This window comes from Pipistrellus kuhlii, unplaced genomic scaffold (genome assembly GCF_014108245.1).
Source record: "Pipistrellus kuhlii isolate mPipKuh1 unplaced genomic scaffold, mPipKuh1.p scaffold_m20_p_1, whole genome shotgun sequence".
Classification (NCBI taxonomy): domain Eukaryota; kingdom Metazoa; phylum Chordata; class Mammalia; order Chiroptera; family Vespertilionidae; genus Pipistrellus; species Pipistrellus kuhlii.
Window position 1 is genome coordinate 73,006,646 of NW_023425404.1, and position 22,072 is coordinate 73,028,717.

The window sequence follows — 22,072 nt, forward strand, 5'->3', positions numbered from 1 at the left end:
TACACATGGGTTGCCTATAGCAAAGAAATGAACAAATATGACCAAAATTCTGGTAATTTGATAAATTAAAAATGGGAACAGGTACAAACCTTTATTGCTCCTAATGTTCCTTGGTAGATTCTGTCTTCAATATCCAAAAGAAAATCTCTCAGCCTCAATTCAAGCTGCTTCTCTGCAGACATCTGAGATGGATCATATGCATTGGAAGCTCTTCCCCGAGTATACGTAGGTTTGCTATCAATTTGAGGTTTGTCTGAAATAGTTATCCAATACTTTACTATGATTTACTTATTAAAAAATATAATCACCCCAATGTAACTGTTATGATCATGAGATAATGGATATCAAAACCCTTAGTAAATTCTCAAGTGCAATAAAAAAGAGGGGGAGAAAATGTTTGCATATTGTATATATGAAAAGGAACTTAAATCTAGGATATACATAAAAAACTCATAATAAAGACAATCTAATTAAAAAGGGTCAAATGATCTGAATAGACTTTTCTTTAAGGAGGATATATAAATGGCCACTGAGATCATGATATAATTACTCATTACTCTTTCAGGAAGTGAATGTCGAAAATAAAATGTATCACTTCACTGTAGGATGGCTAGAATAAAAAAGGGAGATAATAACAAGTGTTGGCAAAGATGTGGAAAAATCTTAACCCTCATACTCTGTTGGCAGAAATATAAAATGGTGTTGCCACTTTGGGAAACCGTTTGGTACTTCCTCAAATGATTAAACAGAATTACCATATGGCCCACTAATTTCACTCTGGGCCATATGAGAAATAAAAACATACCTTAACACAAAAACTTGTATGCAAATGTTTATACTAGCATTATTTAAACTAGCCAAAAGTTGGAAACAATAGAAATGTACAACAACTAACATATGGATAAAAAAAAAATAAAAAAAAGTGGTATACAATGGAACATTATTTGCCCATAAAAAGGAATGAAATGCTGTTACATGCTACTACTTAGATGAATCTTGAATACATTATGCTAAGTGAAAGAAGTCAGCCACAAAAGACCATATGTTACATAATGCCATTCATATAAAATGTTTAGACAAAATAAATTTGTGGTTCTTAGGACTATTGGGTGGGGAGTAGTAGCTAAAGTGTATGGTGTTTCTTTATAAGGTGATGAAATGTTTCAAAATTAACCATGTGGCCAAAGCCGGTTTAGCTCAGTGGTAGAGCATCAGTCTGCGGACTGAAAGTTCCCAGGTTTGATTCCGGGAAAGGGCATGTACCTTGGTTGCGGGCACATCCCCAGTAGGGGGTGTGCAAGAGGCAGCTGGTCGATGTTTCTCTCTCATCGACGTTTCTAGCTCTCTATCTCTCTCCCTTCCTCTCTGTAAAAAATCAATATATTAAAAAAAAAAATTTACCATGTGATGATGGTTGTGCATATCAGTGAATACCGTATACTATACAACCACTGAAGTGAATATTTTTAATGGGTGAATGATGTATGAATTAAATATAATAAAGCTGTTAATAAAGAATTGTGAGCCACAGTTTTTAACCCTGAAGAGAATTAAAGTAGTGATGGCCACTCTGGCTGGTTTTGCTCAGTGGTTAAGTGTTGGCTGTGGACCAAAGGGTCAAGGGTTCCCAGTCAAGGACACATACTTCGGTTTTGTGTTTACTCCTCACCTCTGGTCTTGGTGTATGCAGGAGGCAACCAATCAATGGGTCTATGTTTCTCTCTCTCTACTTCTATTCCCTTTTACTCTGCCTGAAAATCAATGGGAAAAATATTCTCAGGTGAGGATTAAATAAATAAAATAAACTAGTGATGGTAATATGCCCCCAAATTTAAGAGAAAACTACCTAGAGAATATCATTTAGAAATATAAAAAATTATACCTAGCCCTGGCCAGGTGGCTCAGTTGTCTGGAGCATGTGGTAGGTTTGATTCTCGGTCAGGCACATACCCAGGTTTTAGGTTCAATCCTCAGTTGGAGACATGCACACACAGGAGGCGGCCGATCATGTTCTCTCTCTTCACTCTCTCTCTTCCTCCTTCCCTGCCTCCCTCTCCTCTTCCTCTCTCCCCAATTTTACATATCCTTGGGTGAGGATTAAAAGTAAAACAAAACAAAACCAAAAACTTATATCTAAAAATATTTTACTGCTATTACAAATGAAACCCAGTGGAATCTAGAGAACCTTGTTTCCCTAACTCATAAACACTTTCAAAATGATAGCATGGTCCAAATGAAAGATAAGGTGTTTTTAATATAGCTATAATAATTTGCAAAATGTTTAAACCTGAATCAGAGTTATATGAGGAGAGAAAAATAACATTTTCACTGAAAAGTTACCTGAAAAATGGAATTTCTCTTCAGAAAAACGGGCTAGTTGTGCACATATTCTGCTTTTCTCTTGTAACAAAGTTTCTTTTAAGGCACTTTCTCTATGTCCTCTAGAATTAAGAGCTTCGATAAGCTGGTCTAGCTGTTCACAAGAACTATAAAAGCACCACCGATTTGGCTTATGCACTGGTTTTGGCAGTTGCACAGAATCATCACATAAATCTTGGTCAATGTTGGAGGTAGATTCAGACATCAAAGACTCTCCAGTTTTTGTGGATCCCTGAGCATTTTGAAACTGTACATTATTCTGAAATGAGGAAGGTCTAGGCAACAGCATGTCTTCAGTGAGACCAGAATAATCCTCTTCAATAAACAATCCAGGAATAGAAGGGAAAATCCAATACCGCCTATACATTCGGTCACGTCCCAAGGGAAAGATATTGGTGCATGCTATGGCACTTTGGATTTTTTCTAAGAGCTCTTTCTCTTTTTGTTGGTGTTCCTGTTTTAAAGCTTCTTCCTCATTAGCAGTAAGAGACTCTCTTGTTAAACAGTTGATCTTTTCTTGTCTTGTAAATTCTTTAAATCCATTTTGTCCTCTTTTCCCTAGAATTGAAGTAACATTTGATCACCAACATATTTTAAACTTTCATTAGAAAAATAAGATATAAGGCTACCCCAAGGTACTGTGTGCTATGGACTGAAATGTATGCCCCAAAACTCATAGGTTGCAATTCTAAATCCCTATGCTACCGCTTCTGGAAATAGGATCTTTAAGGAAATAATTAAGGTGAAATGAAGTCCTAAGGGTGGGATTATAGGAAGAGGAAGAGAGACCAGAGCATTCTCATTCTTAATTTCTACTTCTAACTTCTTAAATAAATGAATACCTCAATTTGCCTTTGTTGATTCCTAATATGCATTAAAGCTATAAATGTTCATCAAAGTAAAGGAGGAACTACATCAAACAAATGTTAACATGCAGCATTGATTAGTTTAAAATATTTTCTACTTCCCCTTATGGTTTCTCCTTTGATACACTGCTTGGAAATATGTTTTAAAACGCTCATCATATGAGGTTTTTGTTTTGAATTTCTAAATCAATTGGACTGCAATCAGAAAATATAACATCCATGATACAGGACATTTTCTGTAATAATAATCATTTAGAAAATAATGCAGAAAAAAATAGCATCCAAATTATAGGCACAGAATAAACTTAAGGGTTAAGTTGTCAAATGAAGATGGTTAAAGACCCTCCGAAGTAATTTGTATCAATAACTTTCAAAAATGTATCGGGTCTAGTAATAATTAATGTCGTTTTCAAACATTCGTTTAAAATCTTGCTTGGCGTTGACTTGTATTGACATAACCTTCAAACACGTGGTATCTACAGAACGTGTGAAGTGCAATTAACAAGTTTTGCTTGAAAAAGTTTGTGTTTGGTTTGGTTTTTGTTGCAAAACTAGGGCTAAGAAGATGGCGGATGAAGAGCATATTCGGCACTGCATGCTTTACGAGTTCCAATTAGGAAGAAAAGCAAGTGAGGCTGCAAAAAACATCTGTAGTGCTCTTGGTCAAGATGCAGTTAGCGCCAGAAAATGCCAGCGTTGGTTTGAGAAATTTCGCGAGGGAAATTTTTCGTTAGATGACAAGAGTGGTGGATGCCGTGTGTCCAATTTTGATCAAGAAGCTCTTCAAGCTCTTCTGGTGCAAAATCCTCAAATTACCCAACAAGAGCTTGCGACAACTTTAAATTGTTCACAGAAAACCATTTCCAATCAATTGCGTGCACTTGGCAAAGTCCAAAAGTTTGGACAATGGGTTCCTCATGAGTTGACCGACAACAACCGTAATCAGAGAGTCACAATTTGTAGTTCGCTCCTCTCTCGTCAAAACCGTTTGCCGTTTTTAGAGCAAATTGTTACCGGAGATAAAAAATGGGTGCTGTATGTTAATTTGAAAAGGCAGCCTCAATGGTTGGACAAAAATGAGGCTCCTCAGCCCACGCCAAAACCTGACTTGCATGCGAAAAAAGTGATGTTGTGTGTTGGTGGAATTTTAAAGTTCTTCATTATGAACTTTTACCATCTAACCAAACCATTACAAGTGTAGTGTATAGTGCCCAATTGGAAAGGTTAGCCCAAGCTTTAAGAGAAAAAGAACCCGCGCTGATTAATCGGAAGGGCGTAATTCTTCACCACGATAACGCACCACCGCATACTGCAAGAATCACTGCTGAAAAACTGCCCAGTTGGAATGGGAAGTTCTCCCTCAACCTGCATATTCTCCTGATATTGCCCCTTCCGATTACCATTTGTTTCGTTCTTTGCAAAATTTTCTTCTTGGAAAAAAATTTAATAATGAAGAATGCCTCAAAAATGCATTGACCGAATTTTTTGCATCAAAATCACAAGAATTTTACAGCAGAGGGATTAAAATGCTTCCTGAGCGTTGGGCACAAGTAGTAGAAAACAACGGCAACTATATTGTTGATTAAATTTTGTTGTATTGTTTAAATAAATTCGATTTAAAAAAGTAGTAGAAAACGACATTAATTATTACTAGACCTAATATTTCCTTTGATCCAGGAGTTTATGAAATTATTTTAAGGCAGCAGAGATTTCCATTCTCAGAAATATGACACCAATTACAAGCTTTATTGATCTTTGTATCTCTATTAACTAAGAGGCATTCAATGAATGTTGAATGGGTACATTATAGAAAAATCATTTAACAAAAAAAATCAACAAAATTCACGGACTAACCAAAAGTAGAAGTTATGAGAAACTGACCTATTAAAGAGATAGGTATATTGTCTTTTTTCCCTAAAGTATAAATGACATATAAATAAAGACCTAATCATAAATATACTAATGTAACTTCATAACTATTTTCCAACAAAATGGTTACAGCTATGAGTTGGGCACTTAACACACACACCTTGGAATCACAAATGGAAGTAATCTAATACATAAGTCAGAACAGCTGAGTTAACAAAGTGCCTTATCAATTAAAAACAAGTAAGCATGTCCATAAGAAATTTCTGTATTACCCCTTCGGCTTCTTTTATGGGATCCTGGGTCATCTTCATCTTCAGTGACTGTATCTTGATCTAGTTCCTTTTGCTCTATTTCTTTGCTGTCAGTGCTAGTATCAAAATCTTCTCTTTCGTCCTCCCTTCAGGATAAAAACAAAGTTTATATTCATTAGTGAATATATAATTCCATTCATAAACTACTTATTTCCAGCCTACAAAGTGTGCTTATGAAGTAGTAGACAAGAGGACACAGAGTTGCCAAGATCGGTTTGGCTCAATGGATAGAGCGTCGGCTTGGGGACTGAAGGGTCCCAGGTTCGATTCCAGTCAAGGGCATGTACCTTGGTTGCGGGCATATCCCCAGTAGGGGGTGTGCAAGAGGCAGCTGATCGATGACTCTCTCTCATCGATGTTTCTAACTCTCTATCTCTCTCCCTTCCTCTCTGTACAAAAATCAATAAAATATATTAAAAAAAAAAAAGAGGACACAGAGTTTATAGACTTGTAAAGAAAACATAAACCATTGTTAATATGTAGTAAGTACTAAAAAAGGTGCTGTGGAAGCATTTAAAGGAGAACCAGATCTAGTCTCAAGGATCAAGAAAGGTTTGCTTGAAGAAATGACATTTAAAGTGAAAGACTAAAAAAAACAACAAACAAAAAACCCAGAAAGATTACAAAGACCGAGGAGGAGTGAGCTGGCAGGGAAATAAAATATCCATTTCTAGTAGAGATGATAATATATGCAAAGGCTGAAGGGAACAGGAAAGAGCATATAATTTCAAGAATGTAAAACAACAAAAAGAGAAAAAATGAATGTAAAACAAATAAATTATACAAGGTATGGGTAAGAAGAAGGCAGGATTAGATCAAACTAGATTTTGTAGGCATTATTCAAAAGTCAATGGTAAAAAAGAGAGAAAAAGCAATGGTGAAAAGGTAAAAGAGTTCAGTAAAGGGAAATGATATGACTAGAAAAGCACTTTGGTTGCTACATGGAAAATTACCTGGCAGAATAGAAGAGGGGGGACCAGGAAAGTGGCCACTATAATAGTCTAGGCAGTTGGCTGGGAGGTGGTGGTGGCTCAGAGTAGAAGTAGATAGATAAATAGTGGAGGAGAAAGGTAGACAAAATTTCAGATATAAGTAGGCAGAATGAACACTTATATGGATGTTTGGTCTAATCATTCTATTGTTCAAATTAAAACTAAAATTGTATGAATTCTGAAATAAATTCCATTTATATCCTATATGCAAAGTGAGGTTTATAAACTCAAATGTATTCAGAACCGAGAAAGATAATTTATGAGTGAGGCTAAATGAGTATAAAATATGAAGTTGTGGGGTCTATAACATGTTTATTTTTTTGAAAGACAAAAACCCATGATCATATCAATAGATGGGGAAAAAGCATTCAATAAAATCCAATACCCAAATTAAAAAAATATATATATTTTATTGATTTTTTTACAGAAAGGAAGAGAGAGGGACGGAGAGCTAGAAACATCGATGAAAGAGAATCACCGACCAGCTGCCTCTTGCACACCCTCCACTGGGGATGTGCCCGCAACCAAGGTACATACCCCTGACTGGAATCGAACCCGGGACCCTTCAGTCTGCAGACCGACGCTCTATCCACTGAGCCAAACCAGCCTCAGCCCAATACCCAATTTTGATAAAAACTCTCAACCAAGTGGGAATAGAGGGAGCATATCTCAACATGATAAAGGCCATATATGATAAACCTACAGTGAACATTATATTCAACAGGCAAAAACTAAAACCATTTCCTATAAGAACAAGAACAAGCAGAGATGTCTGTTTTCACCACTCTTGTTCAATAAAGTACTACTGAAGCCTAGTCACAGTGATCAGACATGGAAGAAATAATAAGTAACTAAACTGGAAAGGAGGAAGTAAAACTGTCATTAATCGCAGATGACATGATATTGTACATAGAAAATCCTACACAGTCTCCCTCAAAAAACTACTAGATTTAATATATGAATTTGGCAATATAGCAGGATACAAAACCAATACCCCAAAATATATGGCTTTTTAATACAACAATAAACCTCTGAAAGATAAACTAAACAAGCATCTCATTTACCATTGTAACAACAACAAAAAATTAAAATACTTAGGAATTAACTTAACCAAGGAGGCAAAAGACCTGTTCTCAGAAAACTACAGGACATTGGAAAAAGTGATAAGAAGATATAAACAAGTGGAAGAATATTCCATGTTCAAGGTTGGTAGAATTAACATCATTAAAGTGTCCACACTACCCAAGACAATCTACAGATTCAATGCAATCCCTATTAAAATACCAACAGCATATTTCACAGGTCTAGAACAAATACTCCAAAAATTTATATGGAACCAAGAAAGAATCCAAATAGCTGCAACAATCTTGAGAAAGAAGAACAAACTTGGAGGAATCATAGTACCAGATTTCAAGTTATACTACAAAGCCACCATAATCAAAACTGCCTGCTACTGGCGTTTAAGAGCAGGCATATAGATCAATGGAACAGAACAGAGAACCCAGAAATCAACCCAAGCCATTATGCTCAAATAATATTTGACAAAGGAGGCAAGAGCATACAATGGAATCAAGACAGTCTCTTCAATATATGATGTTGGGAAAATTGGACAGATACATGTTTATTTTCTTATAAAAAAAAAACGAAAAACCCTGAGATATCACAAGGAAAAAAATTTGTAACTATGAGGTGATTAATATTAATTAAACTTACTGGTAATAATGTTAACAATACTATTGATATATGCATATATTAAATCATTTTGTTGTACACATTAAACTAATACAATGCTACATGTCAGTTATTCTATCTAATAAAGAGGGAATATGTTAATTGACCCTCATACAGTCATAAAGATGGCAGCGTCCAATAAGGAGGGAATATGCTAATTGACTTCCGTGCCCTCAAAAATGGCAGAGCCCACAGCCACAAGATGGTGGCACCCAGTTCCCTCAGCCCCACGGAAGCAGTAGGTGCATGGTAAGGCCGAGCCCGCGCACCTACCTCTAAAGTCCCCCAGTCCCCTTAGCCCTGCAGCACCCAGGGTTGGCCTCATATGGCAGCTGCCCAAGGCTTGTGCTGCCTACAGTGGCAGCAGCAGGTGTGATGGGGCGTCGCCTTCCCCTGATCATAGGTCATCTCCCGCCCCTGAGCGCTCTCGGACTGTGAGAGGGGGGCAGGCTGGGCATGATTTTCATGCACCGGGCCTCTAATATTTTAATATAACAGGAAAAAGTTTATAAAATGTAAAAAATTGAGATATAATTCACATACCATAAAAATCACATTTTTAAGTGCAGGATTCACTAGTTTTAGTATATTCTCATGGTTGTACAATCATTACCCTGATTTAATTCCAAAACATTTTCATCATCTCCAAAGACAAACCCTGTAGTAATCACTTTCCATTTTATCTTCCCCACTGTCCCTGGTAACCATTCATCTATTTTCTGCTACGAATTTGTCTATTCTGGACTTTTCACATAAATACAATCATACACTACATGGCCTATTAGGATCAGCTTCTTTTACCTGCATTACATTTTAAAATTTCATCAACATTGTAGCATATAAGAGTTCTATCCCTTTTTCTTGCTGAACTAGAGGCCCAGAGCATGAAATTCATGCATGGACAGCAATCGGGGCCCATCAGGTTCCGCTGCCGCCTCCTCACCTAGCACTGAGCTGCCACTGTGCAGTTCCCCACACCTCCTCCTTCCCTTCCTCCCGCAGCACCCCACTGCCGCTGGCCGTCCGCCATGTTCTGCGCCACCCCCGGTGGTCAGTGCAAGTCATAGCGAACGATCAAACTCCCATTCTCCATTGAACTCTAGAGGGGGTGCTTTTCCTATTAGCCTTTTGTACATATAAATAACATTTGCTGTATGAATATACCACAGAAAGGATATATCATTTTAATTATATATCATTTGTCATCAATTGATAGACATTTGGGTTGTAACAATTTTTTGGCTATTTAGAATAATGTTGCTGGGACCGGTTTGGCTCAGTGGATAGAGCGTCGGCCTGCGGACTGAAGGGTCCCGGGTTTGATTCCAGCCAAGGGCATGTACCTTGGTTGCGGGCACATCCCCAGTGGGGGGCGGGGGGGTGTGTGTGCAGGAGGCAGCTGGTTGATGTTTCTCTCTCATCGACATTTCTAACTCTCTGTCCCTCTCAATTCCTCTCTGTGTAAAAAAAAATAAAAAAATAAAAAAATTCTTCTTTAAAAAAGAAAAAAGAAAAAAGAAAAAAAGAATAATGTTGCTATTCCCTGGCCAGTGTGGCTCAGTTGGTTAAGCATCATCCCATGCACTGAGAGGTTGCTGGTTCGATTTCCAGTCAGGGCACTTATCCTGTGCCAGAGGCAACCAATCAATGTGTCTCTCTCACTACCGGGTTTCCCCGAAAATAAAACATCCTCCAAAAATAAGACCTACTTACAGGTTTCCTTCTGAGTGAAATATAAGGCATCCCCCCGAAAATAAGGCCCCCCCTATGAGTCACAAGAAATTCACCAGGAAATTCAGGAATTGGATTGTTATGATGTTCCAGAAGATGATGATATGATTGTCATTGAATAAATGAGTAAATTCTTGATACTGTAGGAGTCACAGTTTGTCTGGTTTGTGTTGACAACTACCGTACTACCGTACCGTATACAGGTAATAAATTTCCTTTATTTTCATTTAACAATAAATGTGCACCGTATTCTTCTTCATGGAAAAATAAGACATCCCCTGAAAATAAGACCTAGCTTATCTTTGGGAGCAAAAATTAATATAAGACACTGTCTTACTTTCGGGGAAACAGGGTATTTCTCCCTCTATAAATGAGAGGGAGGGTGAGAGAGAGCGAAACATTGATGTGAGAGACACACATAGAGTGGTTGACTCCTGAACATACACTGACTAGGGTTGGGATCAACATGCAAGTCAGGTACATGCTCTTGACCAGGAAGTGAATCCTGGTGCTCAGGCCGACACTAAACACTGAGCCATGCTGGCCAGGGCAAGAGTTCTGATTTTTCCACTTTCTCACCAACACTTGTTACTGTCTCCCCTTTGGATTAGAGCCATTCTAGTGAGTGGCGAGTACATCTCAGCATGATTTTGATACACATTTCCCTACTGACTAATGATGTTGAGCATCTTTTCTTTGGCTTCTTATGTATTTTCTTTGGAGAAATGCCTATTCAAATCCTCTGTCAATTTTTTAATTGGGTTGTGTTTTTATTGTTGAGTTGTATGAGTACCTTTCTATTCTGAATATTAGACCACTATCAAGTATATGATTTGCAAATATTTTTTTCCCCATTTACTGGATTGTCTTTTTTAACCTTTTTTTTTTTTTTTTTTTTAAATCCTCTCCTGAGGATATGCTTTTCATTAATTCTGGGGGGGAGGGAGGGAGGGAGGGAAAGTGGGAGAGGAAAAGAGGAAGAGGGGAAGAGGGGAAGAGGGAGAGAGGGAGAGAGAGGGAGGGGGAGGGGAAGGGGAAAAGAGAGAGAGAGAGAGAGAAAGAGAGAGATATCCATGTGTGAGAGAGAAACATCGATCCGGTCAGGGCCTTCTATTCATCCCCTGACCAGAGTTCGAACCCATAGTCTAGGTATGTGCCCTGACTGGGAAAATTAAACCCAAGATCCTTTGATGCTCTGGAAAACATTCTAACCAATTGAGCCATACCAGCCAGGGCTCTATTCACTTTATTGATTGTGTTCTTTAAGTATAAAAGTTTTTAATTTTTATGAAGTCCAATTATCTATTTTTTCTTAGGTTGCTTATGCGTAACGTGTCATATATATTAACTTTCTTAAGGCATCCAAATTCAATTGATGGACATATAAAATATAGCCATTTCAAGTCTGTGACCTATGATCTTCAGGATTAAAAAGTATTTTTTACATGTAAGTATAATCAAGTCAGTACTAATTTTGTAACACTGAGATTTTTAAAACATCCCTTGCAGATTTTATAAATAAAAAATTAGTTCTGCTAAATTTGATTATGGTTTGGCATCTACAATATGGAAAAATTCCCACTTGTCTTCATAGCCAATCTTCATCCCAAATATTTTATGCAATAAAATACTTAGGTAGTCACTAAATTACCTAAGGAGCTTTCATCCTTTCTCTATACCTTGTATCAAAATCTCCAATCTCATCCCTAATCCTCAATAGGCTCAGAGAAGCTCTGTGAAACATAGTGTACAACTGTGATGATGTTGGTGATGGAGTGGAGGACTTACTACTATTGCTAGAAATATATTACTGATTAAAAATAGCCTATTAAAAGCTTTCTGGGAAATTTTAATTAGTAATCTTATTTCTATGAGAAGATGAGAAATAAGCTTCAGATTCCCTGGAAATACTTTTTTTTGGTTAATTTTCACCTGAGGACATTTTTCCATTGATTCTTTAGAGTAGGGGTGTCGAACTCTATCAGAGAAGGGGCCAAAATCTAAAATCTAGCCTAAATCGCGGGCCGAATGGTTTACTGAACAGTCATAAACTGTCATTGTGATGGAAACGCAGCGGAGTGCAGTGATGACAGCGCGGTGCGGGCCACATTGGGACGGATTTGGCCCGCGGGCCTTGTGATTGACACATGTGCTTTAGAGAGAGTGGAAGGGAGGGGAAGAGACAGAGAGAGAGAGAGAGAGAGAGAGAGAGAGAGAGAGGAACATTGATGTGTTTCGTTGCCTCGACCAGGACTGAGGGGTGAGCCACCAGAGCCAGAGATAAAACCTGCAATGGAGGTATGTGCCCTTGACCAGAATCGAACCCCAGACCCTTCAGTCCGTAGGCCAATGCTCTATCAACTGAGCTGAACTGACGAGGGCTCTGGAAGCATTTTTAAACACAACACATGGACTGATGCCATTCTGGTCTCAACCTTTTGCTCACAGATGTAACAATATATTTATAATTCTTAAAAACACACACAAAAACACACACACACAAGACAAGACCAAGATGGCAGCATAGGTAAACACCTGTGCTCACTGCCTCCCACAACCACATAAAAATTACACCTAAAATACAAAACAACCATCATCCAGACCCACCAGAAAGCTGGCTGAATGGAAGTCCTACAACTTGAGAGGTAAAGAAGAAAGCACACCAGGACTGACTGGGAGGAGGTGCGGAGGTGTGGATGAGCTGGTCTGGCACCAACGTGGTCAGCCTTTTTAGTTGGGAGGGACACGGTTTCTGAGGAGGCCAGAGGCTGCCCGGAGGAGCAAGGGATAGCAGCCTCACACCAGCCCTCCCGCCCAGGCTCCCAGTGCTGGGAAGAGAAGTCCTCGTAACTATGGCCGTAAAAACCAGTCTGGTTTGGGGTTCAGTGACAGGGGCTGGTGGAGACCTAGCTGTTCCTCTTAAAAGGCCAGTATCACAAACTCAACCTACAAGGCTCTGCTTTCTCTCAACTCCAGAATCAGGATGAGGCTTTGGGGGACATAGACACATACGAGGAGGAACTGGACTGCCTGGCATTGGGGTAGGAACTCGGGGTCGGCTTTCTCCCAGAAGGAGGTGCTCCCTGCTCTGCCCTGGTGATTCCCTGAGACCCTGCCCCACCTCATTTACAACCCCAACAAAGTGTGTGCAGTGGCTTTTGCATATGAATGGCCTGGCCTTGCTCAGGCTAAAATCTGTCAAACAAGCTGCAGCTGGGTCAGGAAGCCCCAAATCTCTCTCAAAAAAAAAAAAGGCCCAAGACCCAGCACCAAAAGGCCCAAGACCCAGCACCAAAACCAGCCTGCCTTGTTCCACAACTAGACCTCACCTGGGCACTTCCAAATCTGATAACACAGAAGAGGAATCTGCAGATCTCTCTGAGGCTCCTGCTGGGTGGCCCCAGGCAGTGGCTGACTTTGCACCTCCTTGGAGACCAAGAGCAGTGTACCCAGTGGTCAGTGTGAAATCATACCAGATTACAACTCTACACATCCATAAGTGACACATTCAAGGGGCAGACTCAGTGAGCACCAAAGCCCCACTGAAGCAAGTCCTGCTCCATAGGGCTGTCTCCTGCACAGCAGTTCTCTGATTGCAGATACAACTGGTCCTCACAGCCAATAGGCCTGGAGGTCAATTCCTCCCAGTGCCACCAACAGCAATCAAGGCTCAATTAAACAAGACTGCTCACAGCCCATACAGGGATGCACCCAGAGTGCCCAGCTCAGGTGACTGGGGAGGCTGAGGCACTGGGCCCTATAGGACACCTACTACTCAAGGCCATGCTACCAACTTCAGAAGACATAGCAGGCCGGGACCGGTTTGGCTCAATGGATAGAGCGTCGGCTTGGGGACTGAAGGGCCCCAGGTTCGATTCCGGTCAAGGGCATGTACCTTGGTTGTGGGCATATCCCCAGTAGGGGGTGTGCAAGAGGCAGCTGATCAATGACTCTCTCTCATTGATGTTTCTAACTCTCTATCTCTCTCCCTTCCTCTCTGTACAAAAATCAATAAAATATATTAAAAAAAAAAAAAAAAAGACATAGCAGCTCTAACCAATACACAGAAACAAACATAGGGGAGCAGCCATAATGTAGAGAAAAAGAAGCATGTCATAAATGAAAGAAATGGAAGAAAGCAAAGTATTAGATATTGAGTTCAAAACCACACTTAAAAGGTTACTCAAGAATCTTCTGCAAACCTCCAAGGGACTTAGTGAGACCTTTTAAGAATCCCAGTAAGAATAAAAAAAAAATGGAAAAGGACTAGTAAGAAATTAAGCACACACTGACTGAAATAAAGAACAATTTACAGGGATTCAACAGTAGACTAGAGGATCCTGAGAATCAAATCAATGATTTGAAATATAAGGAAGCAAAAGACATCCAACCAGAAGAGCAAAAAGAAAAAAGATTCAAAAAATATGAAGACAGTGTAAGGATACTCTGGGACAACTTCAAGCATACCAACATCCACTTTATGGAGGTGCCAAAGGAAGAGAGAGAGCAAGATATTGAAAACCTATTTGAAGAAATAATGACAAAAAACTTCCCCTACCTGATGCAAGAAATAGACTTACAAGTCCAGGAAGCACAGAGAACCTCAAACAAGAGGAACCCAAAGAGGACTACACCAAAACATATCATATTTAAAATGCCAAGGGTTAAAGACAAAGAGAGAATCTTAAAAGCAGCAAGAGAAAAATGGTTAGTTACCTACAAGGGAGCATCCATACAACTGTCAGCTGATTTCTCAACAGAAACTATGCAGGTCAGAAGGGAGGGGCAAGAAATATTCCAAGTGATGAATAGCAAGGACCTACAACCAAGATTACTCTACACAGCAAAATGATCATTTAGAGTTGAAGTTCAAATAAAGAACTTCACAGACAAGAAAAAGGTAAAGGAGTTCATCTAATGATGAACCAGTATTATATGAAATGTTGAAGGGTATTCTTAAAGAGAGGAAGAAGAAAAGAGTAAAGATAAAAAAGTATGAACAAAATGGCAATAAATACATACCTATCAATAATTGAATCTAAAAATCAAAATAAACGGAATAAATAATCTAATGAACAGAATAAACTGGTGAATAAAATAGAACCAGAGGCATGGAAATGGAACAGACTGACGACTCTCAGAGTGAGGGGTGGGGGTGGGAAGAGATTAAAAAAATATCTTATATGCATATATGCATTACCTTGGACTCAAACAATTAGGGTGTCGAAGGCCTAGGGTGGGGCGGGAACCAGGTGGAAGAGGGCAATGGGGAGAAAAAAGAGGGACATCTGAATAATCTCAACAATAAAGATAAAATAGACACACACAAAAGGAAACTACACAACACGTATACTTGAGGGCTCTCCATACTACTAACTTTCATAGGCTCATAAAACAATTATTTTATCTATAGAATACTAGTTTTCTAAAAATTCTGAAAGCATTTTATAGTTCAAGGTATTGATTTTTATTCTTTATGGAAAGCAAGATGAACAGTGTAATTCAAACCCTACCTAATTGGCATATCCGCAGCTGAATTTCTTTGTTCATCATCCTTCAGTTTTTCTTGTTTCTCTTTCATTTTTTGTTCTTGCTCCTTAAGTTTTTCTGCCTTCCTTTTACGAATTCTAAAAGTAAAAAAAAAATTAAAAAATTATATATATATTTATATATATATATATATAGTCTATCAGATGTTTTTAACTTTTAGTTTCTTGCCATTAGTCATTAAATTAGTCATCCAAACATTATCGCAAAACCATAATGTAGCAATCCATTTATAACCTCTTATTGAAGCCAGAAAACATCAGTGTGAGCCAATGTCACATTACAGCCCAATGTGAAATACAGTTCTAGATGCAAAAAAATAAATAGCTTTCATTAGAACTGACAATAATTGTTTCTTACCTAGCAGCTGCTTCTTCCCGTTCTTTTCGGTGTTGTTCTGCTTTTAACTCCCGGAACTCCTGCTTGGCCTGTCGTAATATATCAACATAATCTTCAATAAAATCCCTAGTAGAAACTAGGGTTAGTAGTTTCCCACAGAGAGCATGAAGTATCTTCATTTTTTCTCCTGTAAAAAATAGGTAAATAGCTTCTGAATTATCAATGACAAAAAAAAAAATGAATTGTTTGAATAATTTTAATTTGTGGTTCAATGTGAAAATGTTTAAAAAGAATAGGGCAAAGTCTCTTAAGATCATACATGTAAATGGCAGGTTTTCAGAAAAAAGCAACATTAAGCCAAATTTAACAGTTATGTGATATATAAGGCATTTCAAATACTAATGACTACCTTATATACTAGTGAAAAAGACATGAAAAAAATTTTTTTTTAATGAATCCTCACCTGACCTGAGGATATTTTTCCATTGCTTTTTTAGAAAGAGTGAAAGGGAGGGGGAGACACACACATTGATTTATTGTCTCCCATACGGGGCCCTAGTCGGGGCTGGGGAATTGAGATTGCAAACTGGAGGTATGACCAGAATCAAATCCATGACCCTTTAGTCTGTGGGTAAACACTCTATCCACTGAGCCAAACTGGCTAGAGCATGGAAAATCTAACTATAAAGAATTGTTTTTCAAGTTTCAATTTTTAGACTCATAAAGTTCAAATTACAACTAAATTATAATCACATGAATTTTCTTTATAATGGCAATAGGCAAATTGCTACTCTGAAAAGACTATTCAGAAACACTAGCATAAATTATAAAAACTATATGAATGGTAGAAATTAAGGTCCTATATGTTCTGTTTTCTTAATCACATAAAATTAAACTCTCTCTATATATAGAAATTAACTGACTAAATTCTACATATATGCAGAACTTCTTACCAACTCACAAATCTAGTCTATATTACAATTTTTTTTATTTAGAAAGGTAGTGAAAAATAATTTTTATACTGTTTCTCAAACCTCAAACATTTATTCAAGCAAGTGTTGGAATTTAGTAGTTACAGCTTAAACTTCTGATATACTAATAAAAATGAAAGCGAATTCTCACTTATCCTTTTAACTTAGTATATTCAGTAGACAAATAAAAAAATTTAAATAGAAAACCCAAATAAAAAAAGAAAATCCTAATTAATTAAAGATAATATAAAAAGTAGTCTCAACGTATGAGACTACTGGTATTCCAACACTTTTTTTTTAAAAGACCATATTTTCTCTTTCTCTTTTAGAACGGCTTATCATCTAAAATATCTCATTAGCTAGTTTTCTGGGTATAAGAGACATAAGAGGGTAGAAAGTGGAAAAGTTATACAAATTCCAACTTGCAAAGTTTACCTGGTGTCAAATCATACACTGAAGTGCTTGACAGTTTCTTTACTAAACTGGGATTGCTTAAACGAAGCTCCATACAGGCGTCATCTGTAGCATCAAATCCTCCTCGTTTCTGATATCTGTACTTTGCATTTGCTGATGTTACATCAGCACCTGAAGCTAAGATGTGCAGTCTGAGGATTTCAGAAAGGGTGCAGCTATCAAGATCCAAACTTTTCAAACTGCAGCCTATGGTTAAAAGTGAAAACAGTCATTTAGAATGTAAACCATAAATCCTCAGCAATGTAAAATGTACCTTTATAAAATTAAAAATTAAAAAGCCAAATAAAAAAAAAAAAGCCCACACATACCCTGGTGCAACTGGGGCCATGCAGCTGCCAAAGATGCAACTGCAGACAGTGCAGATTTTGTGGGGTCTGCATCTTCATCCAAAGCCTCTGTTAAATCTTTAAGGAAATAAATACTTTATTCTAGTGAAAATCAAAGCTTGAATATTTGGGAACAATGCCCTTTCACAATGATGAAACAGCAAACAACTTAATATTCACAAACCTCAAAAGAACCAACACTAGTTACAAGCATCATTTATATTCTGCCTACTCTCCACCTAAAACTCTAAATCCTGCAACATGCACTACATATTAATATTTTCCTTACTTAACAGACAAGACAACTTCCAAGTTACCATCAAGATGCACATACACCTTCCAAAAAATGGTAAAATAATATTTAAAATGAAAAATCTTTTTGCTCAATATAACTTTGGTAAATACTACTTTGAAAATCAAAATCTACTTGAAGATAGCCAATCTTTAAATATATATATATTTTTACTGATTCAGAGGAATAAAGTGGGAGAAAGAAATAGAAACATCAATGATGAGAGAGAATCAATGACCGGCTGCTTCCTGCATGCCCCACACTGGAGACTGAGCCCACAACTTGGGTATGTGTCCTGACAGGAAATCAAACCATGCCTTCTGGTTCATAGGCTGACACTTTCAACCACTCTGCCACACCAGCTATTATCCAATCTTTTATAAATATCTTAAGATTGAATCATAACAAAGTGTAGGTTGTAATCATCACAAAACCAGCAAAGAAAAAGAGCCATTTAAATTTTATTTTGATTTTGGAAACTCTCCAATCCAAAAAACAATAGGAAGATTTTTCTGTATTTTCTAAGTAAATTGCTTTAGCTTTGAAAACAGTGCTTAGCTTACAAATAGGACTAATGAGAAAATCAACAAGCACAAATGAACTTAGAGCATTAGCATATATAATTATTTCTAATTATAATACAGACATGCTAAAAAATTAAAGTATCAACTATGAAAAACTTTAAGCTTACAAAACTTAAGCCCATGTCACAGTACAGTGCACCCAGCTTCAGACTAAGAACCAGATCATGCAGTATATAATCTAGTCGTAGGCTCCTGCAGTTAGTCCCTATTCCTTGTTATGCAGGCTTTAGAAAAGTCACTTAATTAGTTTCACTTTTATGGATGTGATGAGTCTAGATTAGCAGTTTTCAAATTTTCAAATTATTTCTTGGAAGCCCATTGTAAAAGAGATAAAAAATGCCCTTGTTAAAGTAGGGTTATGGAGATGACAATCTTGCACAATCATCTTTCCAACTCTCCTGCAGTGGCACAAGGAACCCCTGTACAACCTGAAAGACTCTATGGATTAAAGTTTAGAAAAACTCTAGGCTAAACTGGCTCTGTGATCCATTAACTTTCTACCATATGATTTCCTTCCCAAAGTTCACAAGCTCACAAAATGAATCTTAGAAAACAGAACTGCTGTCCTTAGAAAAGGAAAAAGGCAGCTCTGGTGTCCTGTCTGATTACAATTATTGATTTCATGGCACTTAATAATAAACAATACCACACAGGAGAAATTATCTGACTAAATTCTACATATATGCACAACTTCTTACCAAGCCACAAATCTAGTCCAAAAACAGACTTTATTTTCTTCCTAATTAAAACATTTTTTCAATTTCAATTTTACTTATAAAGCCAAATAAACAAAATGAACAGGCACTATAAAATTAACAGCAGTCCTAGTTGTGAGCTGTAAGTGTATTGGCTCTCTTCCTTTGCAGCAATCACACATTCTATCTTCTATTTCCTAGGACAAAGGCTTAGGAAATGGACAACCAATAAAATAACAATTTACTTTTAATTGTGTTATATTAGCATGTTAAAATATTACTTAACTCAATTTATCTACCAAATGGTACTCTCCAGAAACTGTAAATAGCACTCTAGGACAGTGGTCGTCAACCTCTGGGACCTCATGAACCACCAGTGGTCCGCAGACCACCAGCTGGCGACCGCTGCTCTAGGATTCGCTTAGAGCTGGTCATCTGGGTACATCATACCAAGAGAATATAAACTTGAACTATATGTGTTATGACTACCTAAAAGACACTCTTAATATCATAATAAACTAGAATTGTGTACATAAAATTCCAACACTAAACAAGAATATCTCAGCCAATATACAAAACTATTCTATATAAGGAGGATACTCTTATTCCTATGCTGTGAAGGGCTTTCAAGTTTATGATGTAAGATTAAAGTGAGGAATAGATAATCTTAATGTAAGATTTTAAAAACTGCTGGTAAAAACTTTGATATAACAGAGACCAAGGGGCAAAGTAATGAGATCTTCTTGAATACAGATAAATTTATGGGCCATGCTAGGGAAACAAATATTCAAAATTTCAACTTCTTTGCCCTTATAGCATAGTCATTATGAGGCTCTAGACCTGATTGCCAGAGTTTGTATCCCATCACTTTCTTATTAGCTATGTGTCTTTGGGCAAATTAATTAAGCTCCTTAATTTTATTATAAGTTTCTTTATATGTAAAAGGCAGAAAATAATCATATCTACCTCATCAAGGGTGACAGGAAGATTACATGAAATAATGCATATTTCATTTATATCACTTATTAGCTAAGTAATCTTCAGTAAATAATCTCAGTGAACCTGTTTCCTCATCACTAAGATAAATTTATACTTTTCTCTTCTGCCCAATTTCTCCCTTTCTGGAAATAGCAGGAAAATACCTTACTATTAAGAGCAGCTAAAGAGGAAGTAAGAGAATATTCAATCTCATATGACTATTCAATTGCTTTAGGAAAACTGTGGGAAGGCTTTTTTTTGTTACTGAATGGGAGGACAAAATGAAAGATACCTGGGGGAACAATCTAGGGCTTTTATGGAAACTGAAATAACTATGTAAAATGTGGTAAAAAATAATAAGGAAGCGAGAGTAAGGTGAAAAATTCCCAAGTATGTTTTTTATCCTTCCTAACACTTAAGTATTTTCAAAAGGAGCATTACAACCTTTATTTAATGGCCAATGCTTATTCAGAGACCTCACATTTACATGTATAGACAGTTCTACAAAGGAGTAGACCTATAGAAATTACAGATCAAATATTAATATAACGACAATACAAATACCAACAGTTACATATATTTTTCCTTTATACAGGGGATTTTCAAGAAAATTTTGTCACCCACTTTTAGTCATTGGGATTTCATATTAGCTGCTTTAATATTTTCTCCCCAATCTATCTTGCTTTTTATTCCATTAGATTTCTCCTACCATATAGTATCATTACGGATTTCATTGACTAGTAGCTGTAATTCCAAGAGATTCTGCTAGTAGCACTGTTTTGCCCCACCTAAGGAAATACTTTTATTGTTGTTATTAATAACTTAAATATTTTTTTTATTTAAAAATATCTGCTTTAATTCTTTAATTAAATAGTACAGTTTTATGTCCTGTATTAAGGTCAAAACTTGGTCAATAACCCTGTGATGTCATTGGTGATTAAGACAACCTAATGGCTACAAGAATGAATATGTGCTACATTGTCAGTCTTAGATAATCCATCTTTAGTGCAGGTGCTTGTCATCTTAGAAAACCTTTAGATAAACAGACATACCCTTCTATCTTCCCTTTCCATAGAATCTCATTTAATTGACTAAGTTATCTGTGATGACAACAGGGACCACACTGCTAAAATGGCCTTGATAAGGGATCTGGTGAATAGTACTCAAGCTATAGAATATATTTTTCATGAACTCAAGCTATAAAACCCAAAAGCAACCAACACTGTATGCATACTCATCGTTGTCCTGTTGCTCCGACCAGCATAAAGGAAAATGAGCTCAAATTATCTAAGGCCAACAATACTATTTGAATGGAGGAATTCTCTACCTTTTTGTACCAAGATTCCGCTATCGAGATGTCTCCCAATAGTTATTTTTTATTGTGAATTTGTATGCAATACATTAGTATTGTTTAATAAAGCTTTTGATCCTAAATCTCATAGATGGCAAAGTTCACAGAGTATTATTTAGGAAGCCAAATCAATCTCTTAATATGGTTTAATGATTACTGTAATTGAGCAAAATCCTGAACAAAATATTAAACATACCCTGCTTTAAAAAATAAAAAAGGGCTTATTCAAGAATTATTCCTACACTAATATGTGCCACAAATTGACTCCAGATATTTAGATATACAGAAATTAAAGAGCAAGATTTGTAGTTCAAACTAAGTAAATTAAATTTTACTTAACTCTGATCTTAAAACTGTCAGATCTAAAATGAAATCAGCAGTAGTATTTTCAATTTAAGTTATTAATAACAACAATAAAAGTATTTCCTTAGGTGGGGCAAAACAGTGCTACTAGCAGAATCTCTTGGAATTACAGCTACTAGTCAATGAAATCCGTAATGATACTATATGGTAGGAGAAATCTAATGGAATAAAAAGCAAGATAGATTGGGGAGAAAATATTTTCAAGGTATCAGACACAGGATACAACAAAAGAAAGGTTTTATAAAACAACTGATAATACATTCCTAGTATATG

The 22,072-nt window shown here is 37.0% G+C and overlaps 1 protein-coding gene across 11 annotated transcripts in view; it reads right to left on the reverse strand.

The window, feature by feature from the left end:
- The window catches only part of LOC118726610 (cofilin-2), a 112,066-nt gene that overhangs the window by 48,229 nt on the left and 41,765 nt on the right, over positions 1-22,072 (reverse strand). For 7 of the 11 annotated variants that reach the window (XR_006742316.1, XM_045585352.1, XM_036451612.2 and 4 more), the window contains 7 exons: positions 17,519-17,614; positions 17,172-17,396; positions 15,787-15,976; positions 15,393-15,506; positions 5,387-5,511; positions 2,341-2,937; positions 90-253 (listed from right to left, as the gene is read on the reverse strand). Coding sequence is in view for 10 of the 11 variants with exons in the window: in XM_045585352.1 (XP_045441308.1) it covers positions 90-253; positions 2,341-2,937; positions 5,387-5,511; positions 15,393-15,506; positions 15,787-15,976; positions 17,172-17,396; positions 17,519-17,614 (1,511 nt within the window). In the remaining variant the exon portion in view is untranslated. The remainder of the gene's footprint in view (positions 1-89; positions 254-2,340; positions 2,938-5,386; positions 5,512-15,392; positions 15,507-15,786; positions 15,977-17,171; positions 17,397-17,518; positions 17,615-22,072) is intronic. The other 4 variants (XM_036451584.2, XM_036451659.2, XM_036451648.2 and 1 more) reach the window with 3 other exon arrangements.